Source organism: Macaca nemestrina, chromosome 2 (genome assembly GCF_043159975.1).
Source record: "Macaca nemestrina isolate mMacNem1 chromosome 2, mMacNem.hap1, whole genome shotgun sequence".
Lineage (NCBI taxonomy): Eukaryota > Metazoa > Chordata > Mammalia > Primates > Cercopithecidae > Macaca > Macaca nemestrina.
The window spans coordinates 44,425,178-44,448,954 of record NC_092126.1 but is presented as its reverse complement, the minus strand read 5'-3'; the positions used below and the strand labels follow the sequence as shown (position 1 = coordinate 44,448,954).

General features: G+C 41.2%; 1 protein-coding gene across 3 annotated transcripts in view; it reads right to left on the bottom strand.

Annotated features, from left to right (window-relative positions):
• The window catches only part of LOC105469989 (ATPase Na+/K+ transporting subunit beta 3), a 47,587-nt gene extending 23,849 nt beyond the window's left edge, over positions 1-23,738 (bottom strand). Inside the window, exon 1 of one of the 3 annotated variants that reach the window (XM_071091036.1) lies at positions 23,351-23,738. Coding sequence is in view for 2 of the 3 variants with exons in the window: in XM_011721656.3 (XP_011719958.1) it covers positions 23,351-23,459 (109 nt within the window). In the remaining variant the exon portion in view is untranslated. The remainder of the gene's footprint in view (positions 1-23,350) is intronic. The other 2 variants (XM_011721656.3, XM_011721654.3) reach the window with 2 other exon arrangements.
• Positions 23,739-23,777: the final 39 nt, after the last annotated feature.

Genomic DNA, 23,777 nt, shown 5'->3' with positions numbered 1-23,777 from the left:
AGTTTGTTGACCCATGCAGTTGACACTAAAGTGGAGATGTCTGAAACAAAAGTGCTAAGAGTTTATTTAGCAGTGTTTTTAAGTCATCTTAAAATATTCTTATCACAATACTGTTTTGAACATTTTGATTTTAAATTTCTAGGAAAATAATGTAAATTATATTTACAAAATAGTTACAAAGCAAACAAATATATAGCAGATATGAACAAACTGTCTCCAAATCTGCTTTCTAAAGAACTATTACACAATGAAAATAATGAGTATAAAGAATTACGTTCATACAATATGTACACAAATTAATAGCTATGTCCCAAATCTAATGCCATATACTAGTGGCCATTAGAAACAAGTAAAAAAGTTATTTCCAGCACTAAAGTGAATTTTCCTTACTTGAACAAGATCCTTCTGCCAAGAACCAAACCTAATTTTTAAAAACTTAAACTAGTTAGTCTCACATATAAATATGATACTTTATCAACTACCTCTTCCCCCACTAAGAGAAAAAATACCAGAAAATAAAAACAGAAGTTGTAAATTGCTACTCTTACCCAGGTGTAAAATGTCAGTTAAGTTAGTTACTCAGATGTAGTTTGCTGATGGGGATCTAAAGGGTGGCGTCCTAACTTGGTCATGGATAGTGTTCATGGAACCTGTTCAATGTGCCACGCCCGCCTCAGTGCTACTTGATGTAAGCAGAAAACAGCAAACACAGCCTAAATAGTGCCTATCATATTACTAATGTTCCCTAGTTAGTTTAAAATCTTTCAAGAAATTTCCTTAAGTCATTATCCAACTAAAGAAACTAACATGGGCCAGGCACAGTGGCTCACGCCTGTAATCCCAGCACTTTGGGGGGCCAAGGTGGGCAGATCAGTTGAGGTCAGGAGTTCAAGACCAGCCTGGCCAACATGGTGAAACCCCGTCTCTACTAAAAATACAAAAAATTAGCTGGACATGGTGGTGCATGCCTACAGTCCCAGCTACTTGGGAGGCTGAGGCGGGATGATCACTTGAGCCCGGAAGGCAGAGGCTGCAGTGCACTAAAAATTATGCCACTGCACTCCAGCCTGGGCGACAGAATGAGACTCCATCTCAAAAACCAAACTAAAAAAAAACAAACTAACTAACATGGACTTAAATGATGAAGAAACATCAGTATTTTATTTATTTGAGATGGAGTTTCACTCTTGTTGCCCAGGATGGAGTGCAGTGGTACAATCTTGGCTCACTGTGACCTCTGCCTCCCGGTTCAAGTGATTCTCCTGCTTCAGCCTCCCAAGTAGCTGGGATTTACAGGCGCCTGCCACCGCTCCTGGCTAATTTTTGTATTTTTAGAAGAGACGGGGTTTCACCATGTTGGCCATGGCCAGGCTGGTCTCAAACTCCTGACCTCAAGTGATCCACCCAGCTTGTCCTCCCAAAGTTTTAAAAGTTCTTTATATATAGGTGCAAGCCCCTTATCAAATATATAATGTGCAATTATTTTCTCCCATTCCACGAGTTATCCTTTTACTTTCATAATAATGTTATTTAAGCAAAAAAGCTATTAATTTTGATGAAGTACCACTTATCTATTTTTTCTTTGGTTGCTTGTGCTTTTAGTGGCATATCTAAAATAACACTGACTAATCCAAGGTCATAAAGACTTGCGTCTATGTTTACTTCTAAGAATTTCATAAATTAGCTCTCAAGTTTGGGTCTTTTATCCATTTTGAGTTAATTTTTGTATACAGTTTAAGGTAGGGGTCCACCTTCATTGTTCTGCATGGAAATATCCAGTTGTCCCAGTACTGTTTAAAAAACCATTTGTTGGCCAGGCACAGTGGCTCATGCCTATAATCCCAGCACTTTGAGAGGCCAAAGCAAGCAGATCACCTGAGGTCAGGAGTTCAAGACCAGACTGGCCAACATGGTGAAAACTGGTCTCTACTAAAAATATGAAAATTAGCTGGGCGTGGTGGCATGCACCTGTAATCCTAGCTACTAGGGAAGCTGAGGTGGGAGAATCGCTTGAGTCCGGGAGGGCAGAGATTGCAGTGAGCCAAGATTGTGCCATTGCACTCCAGTCTGGGTGACAGAGTGAGACTCTGTCTCAAAACAAAAAACAAAAACCGAAACCCAATGAACATGTACTGTTTTAATAAAATGTATGCAGATATATGTATGTATACACACATTCTCACATTTTATATAATTAAAATTATTGTAATATAAAAAGATTAAACAAGATTAAATAACCTGCCTAAGATTAACCTACCAGTAAAAGAAACAGACCAGTATCTCTCCATGTGGTACCTTACCTGGCCTGCTCTCCCAGGGAGTCTCAAGCTCTATTGTCTTTTCTAATTAAAACTCCCATTCTCTAAATAAAAATGTCTCATTCAAATAGTCTGTGTTATTCAGGGTGATAGACACTCACATGTGAATAATATCTGCTGCTTCTCTACAAGAGTTCAGTTATTACAAATGACAGACACATAAACAATGAATTATAGATACTGGATGCTAGGAAAAAAACAGAAAAAGAATCCTCTCTAGCACGGAGAGGAAGAAAAGGGACATCAGAGAAGGCCACCCAGAAATAAGGTAGTTGGTTCACCAAAGATGGAGAGGAGGGAGCTCTGGGTCAAAGACTAGGTTATGAGATGCAGTACCAGAGCAGGAGCAGTCAGATGAGCACAGCTTTGCTTCTCTCAGTATGCATGAGTCCCTGGTGCCAAGCAACTAGGAACAGTAGCAGCAGCATCTGCTTGAAGTAGGAACAGGGAGCTTGGGTGCTTGGGCTGAAAAAGTGGGCAATGTTCTGAAAGGGTTGGTGAAAGGTTAAAGGAGCAGACAGCCTCCACACCCAGGCTGCTCTTGGCTCTACAGGCTACCTCCATCCCCGAATGTTGTAACAGGAAAGTCTAAACATACAGAAGAGGAGCACAAAACCAGTTATTATCACACATTCAAGATACAACTAATCCATAAAGAAAAGTACGAAACTCAACGAAGACAGCAATACCTGAAAACACTGGGCCGTATCAGCAAATGGAACAAAGAAAAATAAGCATAATTAAAACCGTAGAAGGTGAAGGATAATTTTCAAAAATCAGGTATCATATTCTGATTATTGAAATAAAAAACTTAGTAGAGAAGCTTAACTGAAGAATCATCAAACTACAGAAGAACCCAGACAGTTACTAAAATGAAAAAGCAAACCAAAGACTGGGAAAAAATATTTGCAAAACATAAAATAAATGCCTCACTCATATCTAGAATATACAAAGAACTTTTACAACAAAACATATTATTTTATTTTAGAGACAGGGTCTCGTTCTGCTGCCCAAGCTGGAGTGCAGTGGCACAATCACAGCTCACTGCAGCCTCAAACTCCTGGGCTCAAGCAATCCTCCTGCCCCAGCCTCCCCAGTAGCTAGGACTATAGGCACATACCACCATGCCCAGCTAATTAAAAACAAATTCTTCTTCTGTAGAGAAGGGGGGGGTCTTTAAAAAAATTTTTTTTTTTTGTAATTTTACTAGAGATGGGGTTTCACCATATTGGCCAGGCTGTTCTTGAACTCCTGACTTCAAGTGATCCTCCTGCCTCGGCCTCCCAAACTGCTGGGATTACAGGCATGAACCATCATGCCCAGCCGAGAAGGGGATCTTGCTCTGTTGTCCAGTCTGCTCTCAAACTCCTGGGCTTAAGTGATCCTCCCGCCCTGGCCTCCCAAAGTGCTGGGGTTACAGGTGTGAGCCAATGCGCCCAGTCCAAGACACATTTTTTGAAACAGGTAAAAGATCTGAACAGAAACTTCCCCAAGATCCAAGGATTGCAAAAATAAGCCCATAAAAAGGGTGTTCCAAATCATTAGTCACCAGGAAAGGGCAAATCAAAGCTATAATGAGCTACCACTACATACCCACCAGAATGCTAGAAATTTTAAAGACTGACCATACCATGTAATGACCCAGAAGTGGAATAACTGAAACTCTCACATCCTGCTGGTGGGAATGTTTTTTGTTTGTTTTTTTGTTTTTTAAAGAAAAGAAAAAGTTTGACAATCTTTTGAAAAGTTAGCAACACGCACACCTACCAAAAGATCCAGCCAATCTACTCCTAGATATCTACCCAAGAAAAATAAAAGCACATGTTCACACAGCAGGGAAACGTGAATGTTCAGACACTTTATTTGTAATCACTGAAAACTGCAAACAACCCAAATATCCACCAACAGATGAATTAATAAATTTGGCTATATCCATACAATGCAATACTATTCAGCAATAAGAACTACGGATACACATGGAAACATAGATGGATCTCAAAATAATTATGCTAAAGAAAAAAGAGGCGGGGCACAGTGGCTCATGCCTGTAATCCCAGTACTTTGAGAGGCCGAGGCAGGCGGATCACCTGAGATCAGGAGTTCAAGACCAGCCTGGCCAACATGGTGAAACCCGGTCTCTACTAAAAATACAAAAAGTTAGCCAGGTGTGGTAGCAGGCACCTGTAATCCTAGCTACTTGGGAGGCTAAGGCAGGAGAATTGCTTGAATGCAGGAGGCGGAGGTTGCAGCGAGCTGAGATCGTGCCACTGCACTCCAGCCCGGGCGATGGTGTGAGACTCCGTCTTAAAAAAAAAAAAAAGAAAGAAAAGAAAAAGAAAAAAGAGACAATAACATGCACATGACCTGTCATCTTCTATGACAGTCGGACCCTCCCCCCCAAAAAAACATACTGCATGATTCCACATACAGACATACACCATGAAACATTTCAGTCAGTGACAGACTGCATACACAACAATAGTCCCATTAAGCTCATAATAAAGCTGAAAAATTCCTATGGCCTAGTGATGTCGCAACACAATGCATTACTCACGTGTTTGTAGCAATGCTGGTATAAACAAACCTACCAGTCACATAAAAGTGTAGTACGTAACAACAATGTACAATGCATAATACTTAATAATGATAATAAACTGCTATGGGTTTATGTATTTACTATGCTATACTTTTTATTGTTATTTTACAGTGTGCTCCTTCTACTTACAAAGTTAACTGTAAAAAGCCTCAGGCAATCTTTCAGGAGGTATCTAAAAGGCGGCACTGTCATCGCAGAGGACAGCTCCGTATGTGTTGCCGCCCCTGAAGACCTTCCAGTGGGGCAAGATATGAAGGTGGAAGATGGTGATACTGACGATCCTGACTCTGTGTAGGTCTAGGCTAATGTGCATGTTTGTGTCTTAGTTTTTAACAAAACAGTTTAAAAAGTTAAAAAAAAACTTTTAAATAGATAAAAGGTTATAGAATAAGGATATAAAGAAAATCTTTTTGTGCAGCTGTACAGTATGTTTGTGCTTTAAAAGCTAAGTGTTATTAAAAGTATATAAAGTCACTGGGTATGGAGGCTCACACCTGCAATCCCATAGCTTTGCGAGGCTGAGGTGGGAAGATCACTTAAAGCCAGGAGTTCGAGACCAGCCTGGGCAACATAGCAAGACCCCATCTCAATTAAAAAAAAAAAGTTGTAAAACATTACAGTAAGATAAGGTTATTACTGAAGTAAAAAAACTTTTAATAAATGTAGTGTAGCCTAAGTGTACAGTGTTTATAAAGTCTACAGCAGTGCACAGTAATGTTCTAGGCCTTCACATTCACTCACCACTCACTCACTGCAACTGCAGTCCTGCCAAGCTCCATTCAAGGTCAATGCCCTATATAGGCATACTATTTTTTATGTTTACATGGCATTTTTACTGTACCTTTTCTATGCTGAGATATGTTTATAGACAAATACTTACCATGGTGTTACAACTGCCGACAGTATTCATCCAGTAAAATGTTGTACAAGTTTGTAGCTAGGAGCAACAGTCTATACCATATGGCCTATACGTGTAGTGTGCTATGCCATCTAGATTTGTGCAAGTCCACTTTATAACACAAAGAAATCAATGAAAACAGCTAAGCATATTTCTCAGAAGGCATGACTGTATTTAACACAGAGTGTCAAAAAGCAGATTTACTTTTGCTTGGAGCCTGGAGAGTTAAGAACAGAGATGGGTTACAAAGGGCCAAGAGGAAATATTTGGGGTGATAAATGTTCATTATCTTGATTACAGTGGTAGTTTAATGCATATAGCATATCCACACACATACACATGAGTATATGCCAAAACTATGTACACTTCAAATACGTGCAGTTTATTGTATGTTAATTACACCTCAATAAAGCTGTTAAAGACAAAAATTTAACCTCAGGAGAACTGGTCAAGTTGAAGAAAAATTCAGTGAGCTAAAGATCAAGTCAGGTATTCTATAACACTGGGCTAACAGAGAGGGAGTATATGAAAAATTGTTGAGACACTGGGGAGAGAACCAGAAATACAAACAAATCTAATAGGAACTCCACAGGAAAAGAGGGTGGGGCAAGAACTCTCAAAGAAATAACAAGCTTGTGTCTAGATTGGAAATGTTAAAAAAATACTGGAAAACATCCTATACCTCGACACTAAAAGGTAAAATTTTAGAACGTCAAGAATAAAGAGAGCTGGGTGTAGTGGCTCAGCCTGTAACCTCAGCACTTTGGGAGGCTGAAGGGGGCAGATAGCTTGAGATCAGGAGCTCGAGACCAGCTTGGCCAACATGGTGAAACCCCATCTCTACTAAAAACACAAAAATTAGTCGGGTGTGGTGGTGCACGCCTGTAATCCCAGCTACTTGGGAGGCTGAGGCAGGAGAATCGCTTTAACCCGAGAGGTGGAAGCTTGTGGAGGCTGCAATGAACCAACGGCACCACTGTACTCCAGCCTGGGTGAAAATATAATAATAATAATAATAATAATAAGGCAAAGAGGAAAACTACGTAAGGCAATGGTGAGCAGGGATCTGCTAAGATTTACTGGTAACATCTAAATAAGATGTTTTGATTGCTTTTCCTTATCAATTCTGAGGAATAATTTGCATATAGTAAGTTTCCTCTATTTCAGGTATACAATTCCACTGAGTTTTGACTATTGTAAAATCTGTGCAGCTACCACTCCATTGAAGATACAGAACATTACCATCACATCCAAAATGCTCCTTTTCACCCTTCACCAGGCAGCCAATGATTTTGTCACTGTATTTGTATTTTACATAAGGCTAAAGTTTTAAATTTGTTTATATTCGATAACTTTTTTTTGAGACAGCCTCATCGTCACCTAGGCTGCAGTGCAGTGGCTCAATCTCCACTTGCTGCAACCTCTGCCTCCCAGTTCAAGCGATACTTGTGCCTCAGCCTCCCGAGTAGCTGGCATTACAGGTGTGCGTCATTGCGCCTGGCCTACATTCAAGAACAATTTGTAATTAAAATGTCAATAATATGGCAGGAGTGATTTAAAAGTCGTGAAACAATAAAGGACATTATCACAGTCAGTTAAAAAATCCACTTAATGCTGTTATAGAAAACAACCTAAAATTAAAACACCAATGGTTGAAATAAACAAGAAAATAAAATAGGTCTTGGCTAACAAAAGGAAATGCAGATATGGCATTATTACTGTATGCAAACTAGAATTCAAGTAAAAAAGCATTTGCAAGGGTGAAGATACTGTGTGTTTAATAAAAGTAAATAAAAACACATCAAGAAGACACAGGGTAACAGCCATGAACCTCTGTGATGCTAAGTGGCTTCAAATGATTAAAGCAAAAGCAGAGTTACAAAATTCACCACAATCATGACCAGAGATGTCAACATACCTCTCCAGAAACCCACAGACTGAGTAAAGAATAACAAAAAGGGCAATATGTATTTTTAAAACACAACAGATACCTAGTATATGTAGAATTTTGTAGTCACCAAGAAATGTACTCTCTACAAACTTGGAACACTGCCCCCAAACTGACCATGACTTACATTACAAAAACAAAACACAATTCAAAACTAAAAAACACTTAAAAAAAAAAAAAAAAAAAAAGAGGCCACATTCTCTTACATCTCAAAATACATTAGAAATTAACAATACAAATTTAGAAAATTGTGTCTTAATCCTTGAATTAAAAAGACAATAAAAACAAATATCCAAAAATTCAAAACAATAATGTAATCAGAGCAGAACTCAAAGTAAAACCCATTGCCTTAGACGCATTCATTAAAACATCATTAAAATACACGACTAACAAAAAAGCCAGATTTTTAGCTCAAGACTAAAATAAATCCAAAGAAAGGAGAGATTTAAGATAAAAACACAAGTTAATGGACACAAAATACAATGAAAAACCACACCAAAACCATTCAATAAATTTAAATAATAAATCAATTTGATCAAAAGTGTTTTCAATTAGTAAATGTGAAAACAGATGAAATACAAAATATTTTCGGAAAATTAAAAGGTTCAAACCATAAATTTTTACAAAAAAGAGCTTTACCCCAGTAAGAGACACCAAGTCCAAATGACTTTAGTTGGTTCTCTCAAAATGGAAAGAATAGACTATTTTCCATACATAAACTATTCTTTTTGTACGCTCTGTAAGTTACCTTAATGGTTTTTATAAGGCTCACACTAGTTGGATACTAAAACTGAACAGATAGTATTGACACAAAATTTACACATGTATTTTACTTTACAATCACGAATATAGAGTCTAAATACTATATGGTGTGATGATACACAGAAATCAAGATACAGATAAACAAAACAATATCCTAAAGAGAATCCATATAAAACAGAATTTTTCATTTAACAGAGTTGCCAACTCAAATCAGTGGGGAAATGATGGATTATATAATATATAGGCATAAGTGATTAAGAAAAGCCCACAGAAGACTGTTATATCTGTGATAATGTTCATTTAAAACCATTACAATTTAAAAAATAAACCAAAATAAGAGTTAAGAGACAACAGAGCAAAAAGAGTCCATAAAGAATATTTACAAGTATAATAAAGGCTTTATTATTCAAAGTGTATCAAAATTTCCTTTAACCAAAAACCAGTAAGAACATAACACAGGCTAGAGGGCCGTGACCCACCCCTGTGATCCCAGCACTTTGGGAGGCTGAGGCAGGCAGATCGCTTCAGCTCAGGAGTTTGAGACCAGACTGGGCAACATGGCGAAACACAGTCTCTACTAAAAGTACAAAAATTAGGTGGGTGTGGTGGCTCACGCCTATAATCCCAGCACTTTGGAAGGCTGAGGTGGGCAGATCACTTGAGGTCAAGAGTTTGAGACCAGCCTGGCCAACATGGTGAAACCCCATCTCTACTAAAAATATAAAAATTAGCCAGGTGTAGTGGCAGGCACCTGTAATCCCAGTTACTTGGGAGGCTGAGGCAGGAGAATCGCTTGAACCCAGGAGGCGGAGGTTGCAGTGAGCCAAAATCATGCCACTGCAGTCCTGCCTGGGTGATACAGCAAGACTCCATCTCAAACAAAACAAAACAAAACAAAAACCCACAAAAAACAAAAAAAATCCAAAAATTAGCCAGGCATGGTGGCATACACAGGTAGTCCCAGCTACTCAGGAGGCTGAGGCGGGAGGATCGCTTGAGCCCAGGAGGGAGAGTGAGCCGAGGTCACGCCACTGCACTCCAGCTAGGGTCACCAGGCCACACCCTGTCTTAAAACAAAAAAACAAACAAAAAAACTCACAAAAGAAAAAATTTAGATTACAGTCATTTTTTAAAAATTAAAATTGTGCAAATATAAAAATATTGAAGAAATTAGAAATTAAACCAACCAGATACCAGCATCCTATCAAAACGGACAAAACTGTACAATATTTTTGTATGATTGTACAGTATTGTTATAATATCCAGTGCTTGAGAAGAAAAGGTACTTCTATCCACTGCTGGTGGCAGTACAAACTGGTACAGCTTTGTTGGAGAACAATATATACATATACGTATATGCACACACATATATGTATATATACGTGTGTGTGTGGGTACATATATATTTTTTTGAGATGGAGTCTCACTCTTGTTGCCCAAGCTGGAGTGCAGTGGTGCAGTCTTGGCTCACTGCAACCTCTGCCTCCTGGGTTCCAGCGATTCTCTTGCCTCAGCCTCCCAAGTAGCCGGGATTACAGGCACCCGCCACCATGCCCAGTTAATTTTTTATTTTTAGTAGAGATGGGGTTTCATCATGTTGGCCAGGCGGTCTTGAATTCCTGACCTCAGGTGATCCGCCTGCCTCGGCCTCCCAAAGTGCTAGGATCACGGGCATGAGCTATTGCGCCCACTCAGAACAGTATATTAATAAAAATAAATATATATTATAAACTGGCAATTCCATTTCTCAGTTTATTCTAGATAGTCACACTGCAGCAATTTTTAAGATAAAAATTGAAAACAATGTAAACATTCATCAGAAAGAAATATATATATATATATTCTATAGCATAATCTCCACACTATGGAATATTATGTGATGATTTGTCTCTGTGCCCCACCCAAATCTCATCTCAAATTGTAATCCCCACATGTTGGGGCCTGGTGGGAGGTGACTGAATCATGGGAAGCCGACTTCTACCTTGCAGTTCTCGTGATGAATTCTCATGAGTTTGGTTGTTTGAAAGTGTGTGGCACTTCCCCTTTGGCTCTCTCCCTCTCTCCTGCCACCATGTAAGAATAAGAAGTGCCTTGCTTCCCCTTCACCTTCTGCCATGACTGTAAGTTTCCTGACGCCTCCCCAGCCATGTGGAACTGTGAGTGTATTTACTCGTCTCTTCTCATGCTGCTAATAAAGATATATCAGAGACTGGATAACTTATAAAGGAAAGAGGTTTAATTGACTCACAGTTCCACATGACTGGAGAGGCCTTACAATCATGGGGGAAAGTGAATGAGAAGCAAAGTCACATCTTACATAGCGGCAGGCAAGAGAGCATGTGCAGGGGAACTCCCATTTATAAAACCCACCAGATCTCATGAGACTTACTATCTCAAGAACAGCACAGGAAAGACCTGCCCCCATGATTCAATTACCGCCCACTGAGTTCCTCCCATGGCATGTGTGGATTATGGGAGCTACAATTCAAGATGAGATTTGGGTGGGGACAGTCAAGCCATATCATGTGAGTTAATTAAACCTCTTTTCCTTATAAATTACCCAGTCTCAGGTAGTTCTTTGTTGGAATGTGAAAATGGACTAATACATTATGCTATGAAAAGGAATGACACAAACCTATATATACAGCCAAAACATATTAATTGAAAAAAAATCAAGTTCCAGAACATATGAGTGTCCTATTACTCATGTAAAGGTAGAAAAGAACCTACTTATTTCTACATACTCCACATATATACAGAAACATGTTTATATACATATATAAAACTGGTGCTGAAAAAAGGACTGACAGGAAACCTGACAGTCATCTGTAGGAAACACTCTGAGACTGGTGAAGGAGGTAGAGAGAAACACACGAAGTGTATTCATATTCTCCAACACTCAATTAGGAATGTTTACCCATGCACAGAAAAGTTGAGTGAAACCTAAAAGTGAACACCCATAAACCATCAAGATTCTACATTTAACATTTTGCTGTATCTATCTCATTTCTTTTTTTATTATACTTTAAGTTCTAGGGTACATGTGCACAATGTGCAGGTTTGTTACATATGTATACATGTGCCATGTTGGTGTGCTGCACCCATTAACTCGTCATTTACATTAGGTATGTCTCCTAATGCTATCCCTCCCCACTACCCCCTCCCCACAATAGGACCTGGTGTGTGATGATCCCCTTCCTGTGTCCAAGTGATCTCATTGTTCAATTCCCACCTATTTATCTCATTTTTAAGATTCACTTCAAGTTGCAAACATCAGAGAACACTTCAGCATGCGTACTAACTAAAATTGAGAAAAAATGCATATTCAGTGAAATACACAAATCTCCAATATACCACTTAATGAGTTTTGGCAAATGCATTCACTTATGATCCAAAGCCCTATTCAAGATACAGAACACTTATCATCACCCTGAAAGTTCCCTCCCGTCCCTTCCTAGTCATTCTCCCTGTCCACTGCCCTAAAGGCAACCACCGTTCTGGGTTTTTTTTTTCCAGCATAGGTAAGAATTGCTTATTTTAGAATTTCACATAAATAAAACCATATAGTATGTCCTCTCTTTGGTAAGGCTTTCGTTCCCAGTCAACCTGTGAGATTCATCACATTTTGTACATCAGTAGTTCATTCCTTTTTACCATTGAGCAGTATACCATTGTGTAGACATGCAAGTTTATCTATCGCCTAGCTGATAAAAACCTGAATTGTTCCAAGTCTGGAACTATTATGAATAGAGCTACTATGAATATTTTTGTACAAGAGTATTTTGTGAATGTATGTTTTCATTTCTCTTGGATAAAACACACCTAAGAGCAGAACTCCTGGCTCAGGGGGTGGGCATATATTTACCTTTTTAAGACACTGCCAGACCTTTATGGACATGCCACATATTACCTTTCAAAAACGATTTATACACTTAACAGGGGCTACCCAGGGAAGAAGCTGAGGATGATGGTGGACTTACTGATATTCACATCTGTACTGTAAAAACAATGGTGTTACTTTTGTTATATGAAAAGAACAAAGCCAAGAGTCCACATCCCATTTAAGACCAGTTCAGATTTCTTCAGTCAGACTAAAATGACCACTCACCAACTCTAACTTCTAAAGCAAACCACGGCTGCTGCTATTTTTGTAAACAAAATGCTAGCCATGCCCATTAGTTCTATGGTCAATTTCAAGTGACAGTAGTGGAGTTGGGTAGTTGCAACAAACACCGTGTGGTCAGCAAAGCCTACAATAACACGGTCCTTTGAAGCTTGCTGCCTCCCATTCTAAAGCATTTATATAAGTAGGCTTTGTTTGTAATTTCAAAGTTACATTTGAAACTATCTCATACAACTGTTTTTTCTTTTTTGGGGGGATATGGTCTCACTCAGTCATCCAGGCTGGAGTGCAGTGGCACAATCATGGCTCACTGCAGTCTCAACCTCCCAGGCTCAAGTAATTGTCCAGTCTCAACCTCCCGGTTTAAAAAATTAGCTGGCTGTGGTAGCACACATCTGGAACCAAAGATGTGCACTACCACAGTCAGCTAATTTTTTAAATTATTTTTTGTAGAGATGGGGCCTCCCTATGTCATCCAGGCTGGTATTGAATTCCAGGACTGAAGTGGTCCTCCCATCTTGGCCTCCCAAAGTGCTGGGCTAAAAGGCATGAGTCACCATGCCTGTCTGAACTTTTTTCTTTTATAAAGGAAACAAGGCTAAGAGATCTTGAGTTATCTAAGCTTTAACAGAGATGTGGAACTAGAATTTAGGTCCATGAGTCCTATCTGGTCATATTCTCAGTATATTGGTGTACTTCTAAGATGCATCAAGTAAAAATATATAAGCCTACCAGTTCACTTTGTATTATGATGCCCTCTCTGGAAACTTCAAAAATTAATTAGAAATGTAGCAGAGCAGAGCCACTGTAAGCTGGGTGATAGAACTATGCCTTTATGTACAGATACAACATTTTCGACATTATAGGAAATAAGTGGTATTATTTCCACCTGAGCATATCAGGGAAGGCTTATGGCAGAGCCAGCACTGAAGCTAGGTCTGTGAAATAAGGAAGAATTCATGTGCACAGAATGAAGAGATGTGGGAAGGAACAGACAGGGGTGCCATACTAAGGGTCTCAGATACATCTATGTGGCTACAACATAGGGTGCATAATAGGGTGTAGGCGAGGTGGGAAAATTATGGGTTATTTAAGGTTGGAAACAGCTCCACGCCCACATACAATAAACCTGGAATGCCAGGCTGTCCGGAACTTACCTAAACTTTCTGGAAGCAGCAGGGACCCAAACACAGTTTTGGGGTACATAGGGTAATATGATCAAAGCTGCAGCTTTAGAAATAACCTGACAGCAGTGGGCTACACTGCTTAAGTCACAATGTTCTCACTGATTCTTTGGATCTTACTGGAGATGCACCAACGGTTAAGACCCACTTTCCCCAGGGTCACCAACACTACAGGGGTGTGGGGGGGTGTGTGTGTGTGTGTTTAAAGCAGCAGATAAAAGCTGAAAAGCCAATCATCTATTAGAAGCTGGAACAACTGTGAAAAAATTACAAAGATCTTCATCTGGTGCTTCAAGTTTTTTAATTAGAGAGTTTATAAGAAAAGGCACGCCCTGGCCGGGCATGGTAGCTCATGCCTGTAAATCCCAGCGCTTTGGGAGGCTGAGGCAGGCGGATCACCTGAGGTCAGGAGTTCGAGACCAGCCTGACCAATACGATGAAATCCCGTCTCTACTTAAAACACAAAAATTAGCCAGGCGTGGTGACATGTGCCTGTAATCCCAGCAACTTGGGAGACAGACAGGAGAATCACTTAAACCCGGGAGGTGGAGATTGCAGTGAGCCAAGATTGTGCCATTGCACTCCAGCCTGGGCAACAAGAGCGAAACTCCATCTGAAAAAAAAAAAAAGAAAAGAAAAGAAAAGAAAAGAAAAGAAAAGGCACTACGGGATCCTGATAAAATGAGGACAAGGTTGGTGGGCGTGTTAATGAAATTTGGAACAGGTGGCTAGAATTATGAAGCTAGGAAAAATGAGCATCTCAGGTGTCCTCTGAATGTGTGTTTTGATGGGGGTAAAGAGAAAATGGTGACTAAGTCAAAGAAAATTAATTCCTAAAATAAGTGTAGTGCTAGTAATGGGGGTATGGGCCACAAAGATTCAAGATTCAAGCAATGTTACTGAATAGGACCGGCACAATTTGGCTAAGTCTGGAGCCTAGATGACAGGATAGTGAAGCTGTTTTTTAAAACTGCCAAAATAGGAGCAATACAGAACTTCAGTGGAGGAAGGGAAATGAGCTATGTACCAGATGATGTTATCTGGTATAAGAGTTAGTTAAGACATCTAAGCCTCACACTCAGATTTGTGGGATATGCAGAAAGCAACTGAGAATAAACAGGGGCCTGGAACCTGAGAGAGATGTCGACCAAGAAGTAAAATCTGTTTATGATCTTTGCAGTTGTTATATGACATTGCCAGGAAAGAAGAAGAGAAAACAAGGCCAAAGACAGCACCTGAGATATATACATTGTATTAGTCAGGGCCTAGAGGGACAGAACTAAATAGGAGATATGTATATATCTCCTTGAGGAGCAAGGAGAGCCAGTCTGAGTCTCAAAACCAAAGAACGTGGAGTCTGATGTTTGAGGGCAGGAAGCATCCAGCACGGAAGAAAGATGAAGGCTAGGAGGCTAGGCCAGTTTTTCTGCCAGCTTTATATTCGCTAGCAGCTGATTAGATGGTGCCCACCCAATTAAGGGTGGGTCTGCCTTTCCCAGCCCACTGACTCAAATGTTAATCTCCTTTGGCAACACCCTCACAGACACACGCAGGATCAATACTCTTTCCTTCAACCCAATCAAGTTGACACTCAATAATATTAACCATCACAAACATTTAGAAGACAGGAAGAGCAAACAGGGAGGAATCAGGAAAGGAATGGTTAGAAAGCTAGGGAGTGGGAGCAGGAGTATGTAAAGGGCCACTTTTTTATGAGCCAGATACTGCTAACATGCTAAAACCAAAAGAAAAGTACCCCATGCCTTGCAGGAAGGTCACTTCCGAAGTCGTATCTTACCCACCGCCCCAGCAAAATCCTGAGAAGTCACAAATAAGAGCAAGTTCCACAAAAGAGTCAGTAACAAAGTTTAAACAGGTATGTGGGAGGTTATTGCATTAAAAAAATTTTTCAGAAATATTATCAGTAATAGCACCCCATCAGGGAAGAAGGGCACTACTGAATAAACTCCCATTAAATTTGAGAGCAGGTAAGTTAAAAGACAAAAAGACTTTATGAGGGTCTCATAAAAGCAGTATAAGAAGCTGAAAAGAGCAATAAAGCAGGAAGCAAACCTAAATAAAATTTTGCCCTGGTTCTGTCACTATTATCAGGTGCCCAATCCAGGCATGTCACAAACTCAGGTGAGTCTCCAATAAGAAAGTTAAGTGGAAAAATCAGTAAGCTTCTTTTGAACACTGAACTTCCATGAAAACCCATCAGTACTCTAGCAAAAGAAAAAGGAAAATGCCCCAAAATTAAGGGGACGATTATACTATGGTACGCCAGACGCTGTGAAGATGTTAAAAACAATACTGCAGAAGACTAACTTCATGGAAACATTCACACTACTGCTCATTCATTCAACCAGTTTGTATTACATTCCTAGTAAGTGCTAGAACAGGCCAGGGGTTAGAGAATCCAAGAGGAATAAGACACGAATAAGATTATAGTCTAGTAAACAGGCAACGACAACAACATATAAAGTTACAAATGCTATGATAGAAAAAGCTTTTATTTATTTTATTTTATTGAATCTTAACCTTTCTTTTAGATAGGCTAACTCTGTCACCCAGGCTGGAATGCAGTGGCACAACTACAGCTTACTGTAGCCTCGACCTCCTGGACTCAGGTGATCCTCCCACCTCAGCCTCCCGTGTAGCTCAACTACAGGTCATCATCAAAGTCTGATTGCAAACATTCACTACGTGACCACACCTCGCTAATTTTTTGTATTTTTAGTAGTGGCAGGGTTTCACCATGTTGCCCAGGCCAATTTCTAACTCCTGGCCACAAGTGATCCGCCCACCTCAGCTTCCTAAAGTGCTGGGATTACAGGCAAGAGCCACTGCACCCTGCCTTACTGCAAAGAGGAGTTCAAAGACGTTTTCTGGAGATCAGACTATCAAAGCTGACATCTGAGTAGCCAGACCAACGTGGAATAAGGGGATGAGAGGCCCCGAAGCTAGGAAACGGCCCAGAAGGGGTAGGAAATAACGATGTGGAACGGTAGAGAAAGATGACAGGAGAGAAGTAAGCCACTGAGATTTTAAAGAGTTTGTATGTCACGCTAAGGAGCCCTTGAGAACACCAGAGATTTACATGAAGACATAACTATGAAACATCCAACTGGAGATTTCTGATAGGCAAGTGGTTATAACATTAAAAAGTCATATGAGGCCGGGCGCGGTGGCTCACGCCTGTAATCCCAGCACGTTGGGAGGCCAAGGCCTGCGGATCACCTGAGGTCGGGAGTTTGAGACCAGCCTGACCAACATGGAGAAACCCCATTTCTACTAAAAACACAAAAATTAGCTGGGCGTGGTGGCACATGCCTGTAATCCCAGCTACTTGGGAGGCTGAGACAGGAGAATCGCTTGAATACGGGAGGCAGAGGTTGCGGTGAGCTGAGATCGCACCATTGCACTCCAGCCTGGGCAACAAGAGCGAAACTCCGTCTCAAAAAAAAAAAAAAAATCATGATTAGATATGCAGCTTTGGGAGTCCCAACAGAGATAGTAACTAAGCCACCAGACCAGAGAAATTTAGATAAATTCAACAGGAAGTGTATATGGTCACCACAAAGGTGACAGAGCTAAGGACACCTCCAGCACATCAACATTTAGGAAAAAGGCAGAGGAATAAAGACCATTCTCCTTAAATGTTAAATGATAAGATCAGGTATGTAATTATGCATTTTAAAACTTTATTCAGGTATGTTTTAAAAACTTATTTATACATAGGAAAAAGACATAAAATGTTAACAGTAGTTATATTAAGTGGTTAAAGATTACAGGTGACTTTTCTTCAAAACCAACAGAATGAATGCAAAACTAGAAAATAATAAATTTATCTTTCAAGATTAAATGGGTGTTTCCTCCTATTTCACAATCAGTGTTAAATGACTGGTCCTTAATTAAATGATGATAAAATCATGTTAAAGTTGTTACTACAGATAGGAGGGCTTTTAAGACTTCTTTTAATAAAACTAGTTTAATTGTATAGATATAAATCCAAAAGTCAATTTCAAAGAAATCAAATTACATCAGGGGTCGGGAGAGGCTCTTTAATAATCTTAAAGCACTCGTACTACCATAATTACAATGGTATTATAACACAACACATAAACTTACCCTTTCTCTCCCTCCCACCACAGGACTACTTCCTGGACAATTCAGGAGGTACTTTCTCCTGCTAGATGATGGCTCAGTACCTGCCCTGCTCTTCTGCTGCCATCACATGTACCATTGGCCTGCATTTATTTATTTATTTATTTATTTGAGAGGGAGTCTCGCTCTGTCGCCCAGGCTGGAGTGCAGTGGTGCAATCTCGGCTCACTGCAAGCTCCGCCTCCCGGGTTCACGCCATTCTCCTGCCTCAGCCTCCTGAGTAGCTGGGACTACAGGCGCCCGCTACCGCGCCCGGCTAATTTTTTGTATTTTTAGAGACGGGGTTTCACCGTGGTCTCGATCTCCTGACCTTGTGATCCACCCGCCTCGGCCTCCCAAAGTGTTGGGATTACAGGCGTGAGTCACCGCGCCCAGCCCTGGCCTGCATTTATAGCTGGCACACAGGGTAAGGTAACTCCTGTTACTTTCCCAGTGATGCACATTTTTGTAAAGTTTGTAAAGCTTCTATTTATGCCTGTGTTCCATTATTGGAACGTTAAGCATGTGGGAGTTATATCCTACTGCTCAACATCATTGCCAAGGTCTGATTGCAAAAATTCAAAAAATTGCAACCTCCAGCATAAATGGGTTAATGGCACACTCCACAGGACAAAGAACACCATCTTACAACAATTATGTGACAATGAAAAACAAACATCTGCCTTCTCCCCTACTGTCAGACGCCCCAGATGGGATGAAGTCTGATCTCCAAAGCAGAACAATTACTGAGCCATGACCCAGAAGTGACTGAGAAAATGGCTCTTCATGGACCTACAGTAAAAGAAAAGGCACACAAACAAAACATAGGTGCTAACAGTTTTGGTCCAGAATTCTGACCAGGATTGGAAGTCAGTGACTTGAGTTTTAAGTTAATGTTAATACAAAGCATTTACTGACAGACCACCTTAATAAAGATAATGAACCCCGAAGAAGCTCACAAGTAGATGTTATGAAATGACAACACATCATGGCATAGTTGGTTTTTCTTTTTTTTTTTTTTTGGAGACGGAGTCTCGCTCTTGTAGCTCAGGCTGCAGTGCAGTGGCGCGATCTCGGCTCACTGCAACCTCTGCCTCCTGGGTTCAAGCAATTCTCCTGCCTCAGCCTTCAGAGTAGTTGGGATTACAGGCGCCCACCACCATGCCGGGCTAATTTTTGTATTTTTAGTAGAGACGGATTTCGCCATGTTGGCCAGGCTGGTCTCAAACTCTGACCTCAGGTGATCTGCCTGCCTCGGCTTCCTAAGTGCTGGTATTACAGGCATGAGCCACCACATCCAGCCTTGTTTTGTTTTTTTAAAAAATCTCTGGCCCTGGAGTCTGAAGCCCCAAGGATTTCATCCCTAACTCCCTGAGTGAATTTTGGCAAATCACATGACCCACAGGTTTAATTTTGCCACCTACGAAACGAAGGCACTGGGCTAGATTAGTGGCTTTCAAGAGTTTCTGGACTATGAGCCAAAGTAACAAATACAGTTTACATTGGGGTATCTATATATGCAAAATACACAAAAGTTTCATGAACTAACACTTTTTTTTTTTTTAAGCTAGAATAAATCTATTAGGTAAAATAAACATTTTTACTATTCTATTTCATCATTTAAAAAAATGTTAATAGCAACACATGGCCCACTACTAGTAGTTTCAATAACACTGGACAATCTATAAGCTTCATTAATTTGACTCTAATTGTATTAAATGAACTTAAGTTAATTAGTATTTTGCAACATCAGCCACTAGGTGCTCAATTTTCTTTGTCCTGTGTATTCATAAATGGCAACTATTTATTGCTGATGTATACTTACTTTTCATTTTGAAAAGCAGTGCTAAGTACACTTGGATCACCCAACTAGTTGGCTGTAGGTTACTGTGAAAATCACATAAGGTAACTTATGTATAAGCATTTTGAAACTGCTGTAACCACCTGTAAGATATTCGCCAAATACACAATAAAGCGGCCACTCAAAATCTTTATGTAGCTGTTTTAAATAAGGCAATGCAATGTAACATGCAACACTTTCACTTTATCCAAAATGTAAATAGCACAACTACCTTTTAAAGATGTGTGCTTTTTAACGTATCCAATGCACTTGGAGAGGAACCTCAGATCAAAATGAGACAAACATACTAAAGACTTAAATGTCTAAAAACAAAACCGGGAAACATCTTAAATGAATGATAAAATCCTGGGGGTAGACACACCAGGAGTCCTAGGAACTTTACAAGGTCAAAAAAGATGTAATTTTTTTTTCTTCTACCCCCTACAACAAACACGTAATCTTTTACCACCACCACCACCTACATAAAATATGATTCAAAAAACAAAGTCAAAAAGACAACTAGAAAAAAAATTTACAAAATAACAAAAGGATGTTTTTCTTTATTAAAAAAAAAAAAAAGCTGTTACCAAAAAATGTAAGATTTTTTTTTTTTTGAGATTGAGTCTTGCTTTGTCACCCACGCTGGAGTGCAGTGCTGCAGATCTCAGCTCACTGCAACCTCCACCTCCTGGGTTCATGCAATTCTCCTGCCTCAGCCTCCCAAGTAGCTGAGGTTACAGGCAGGCGGCACCACAGCTGGCTAATATTATTATTATTATTTTCTTTTTTCATTTTTAGTAGAGACAGGGTATCACCATGTTGGCCAGGCTGGTCTCGAACTCCTGACCTCAAGTGATCCACCCACCTCGGCCTCCCAAAGTGCTGGGATTACAGGTGTGAGCCACCGCACCCGGCCCAAAAAATGTAAGGTTTTAAAAGAGATAACACAGGTAAAAATAGCCTCAGTGCTGATGAAGGTGTGAGACACCGCTACATACCCTTGGAAGTATAAATTGTTAGAAACTTCCTGGAAGGCATACGAAAACAAACTTTCAAAATGTAAAAAGTACATATGAATGGCCTAGATATCCCATCGGTATAAATATATACCAAGGAAATAAATTTGCAAAAATGTACATGAAAAGGGTGAATATAGGGAAACGTGTCTCAAAAAATAAATCTTTAGTAACATGGAAAGATGCCCACAATATACTCAGAATATGAAACAACACTTTATGATCCTTTTGTTAAAAGAAAAAAAAAAAAGCAAATATTATACACAATTCAGTAAGATATATACCAGAATGTTAACAGTATCTCTGAGGTATGATGAGATCCGGCAACAAGCCCCTACAGTCCCTTTGAGAGAATCAGAAAAGGAACCCCTCCTGGCAGACAGATGAGGCACAGAGCTCTCCAAACTGATCTTGTCTTTTCTTTGCAAGAATTAGAACAACGTGCCCCTTCTCTAGGCAGACCCAACCATGATCTAGGGTAGACAGCCTGGCAACCTGAATATGGATTTCGGCCTCCTCTCACGGCTCCCTCACATATCCTTAGAGGGATATCCGTATACTGGGACAGGATTATGGTAAATTTTCACCTATATATGCCATTCTTCATTGACTTATTATTATTACAATAAACAAAAAATTTACTGATAAGAGTAATACTTATCGATTTTGAAGAGATTGGCTTAATCCTTCCAAAATGAATCCCAACTTCACTTGTACTACTTTTACAGTCCTTACACATTGCCCTATACTTATTTGTGCACATGTTATCTATTTAAATGCACTGACCCAATAAAATAAAATCTCTACCCTAGGTCATATAATACAAAGGTTGAAGAGCACTGTCTGCAGTAAGAAATGTCATTCTAACACAAAGTGGAGTTACTTTGTTCTGGAAATGAGGAAGCACTGGGGAAGGGAGAAAGGGAGGAAGGTAGCCTATCAAAATTAATCCCTCTCCACCACTCAAAAGTTTCTTCAGCAAAAAGTTAGTACACTCTAGAAACAAGCAATGAAGCTTTACAAATGTTCTTTGTTCTTTTGTTCCCATGTAAGTCTGGATGCAAGATTTATTTCTTCATCACACTAGTGGGTTCCCAAAAGAAGACGGCAATTTAAATAAAAATCTTGAGTGATTACCATGCAGTTAGGCAAGGCATCTGTAAAATAATACAACCGCTGGACTAGGATTAAAGGAGAACTGGGTTCTTTTCTTGGCTTGGTGGCATATGTAATTTTACACAAGGCAAAAATCACAACCTCTCTAGGTCTCCTTTTTCTCATCTCTCTAACGTGGGGGTTGGGCTAAAAATCCTCCAAGGCCCCTTTCAGTTTGTGATAAGACTTCAAGTCGCCTTTTCACCCTGAAGGAGTCCACTTCAGTCCGCAGCGACAGTTTATTTTCTGAGTCACAGCTTATTTCTCCATGCTTATCCTAAAAATGCTGTGCCCAAATAGTTCTAAGCTCTCCAGATTTATTCTCACTCAGAAAGAAATGGTCTTTCAAGACACACTAACAAAAGATGTTTCAAAAAGATTTTTAAAAGGTAAAATTAGTTTACTTAAGTATAAAGGCCAAAAAAAAAAAAAAAAGCTCTAGCCTGCATTCAGATATTGATACAATTTTAGGGAAAAAAAGGCACCCTAAAGCAACTCTACATGGTAGATGGTTTAAATACTTTAAAACAAAGAGCTCACGCGTAGAAAAAAGCTGCTGACATACAACCATCACTCTCCTGTTTTGAAGACACAGGAAAAAAAAACAAAAACAAAAACCTGTGTTGTTCAGACAGGATTTATATTCCTCAAAGGAGCAAATTTGTAAGGAAGAAAATCTCTGTAATTAAAAAGGAATCCGGGAGGAAACAACCTTCTTATGGACCTTTTCACTGTCCAAATTCAAGTGCATTTTCTCGTACAATGTACTTCTGTGATTAACTCACCGCTACACGTTTAAGGAACCCACACCCACACTTAACACTCTGTCGCACTCTTCCGACCGGTCGGGGTGGCAGCGTGGACGAGTCACAAGATAGCGGCGGGAGTGGAAATTTCCTCTCCCCTGGAGTGGGGCAGGGTCTGGCTTCACCGAACCGCTCAGCGGGCCGGGCGCCTCCGCCAGGGCCTCTCGGGTCGGAGCGCTCCGTACAAAGGAGGCCCGGGGGCTCGGCTCCCGCACGCTCGGGGCCCGGCTCTGGGCAGGGGTCCCCGGCTTCCGGCGCCGCGCCGGGCGGGAGGCCCGGGCAGCACGTGCGCCCTGCTCCCGGCAGGGAGGGAGGAACCGGCGCGGCCCGGCCGGGCTGCCCGAGGGCCCCGCTGCTTCGGGAGCGAGCGACGGCCAGTCCGGCCGGCCCGGAGAGCAATGAATGGGGCCGCACTGCGCCGCCGCCGCCCGGGTTAGGGTCGAGCGGTCTGGGGCCCCGGCGTGGGGAGCCGCCTCCCGCCTTTCCGTTCCCACCCGACCGCGCCTGGCGCCCCCGGGACCGAGGCCGGCCCCGGACGCCCAGCTGCCGCCCGCTCACCCCAGCTCTTGGCGGTGCGCCCCAGGAACTCTCCGGTGGTCGGGTTGTAGATGAAGAGCTTCCACTCCGCCAGGCTCTGGTTGAGGGACTTCTTCTCGTTCTTCGTCATGGTGCGCGCGCGGACGGCGAGGGGAGCTGCGGCCGCGGGGATGGAGGCGGCGAGGGCAGCGGAGGCGCGTCCCGGCTCCGGCGGCGCAACCCGGAGACAGCAGGGGAGGGTGGGACGGCCGAGAACACCTCCTCGTTACTGGGAGTACTCGAGCCGACTGCGCCGCGCCGCGCCGGGCGGCCGCTTGGGCCGCGGGAGCCTGACGTCTCCGCCTGCCGCAGCCAATCCTCGCGCCGCTCGGCCCGCGCCGCTGCCGCCTCCCGCCCGCGGCCGGGGCGCTGCCTGAGGCGGCTAGGACGCCCCACCCCGTCCCGGCCC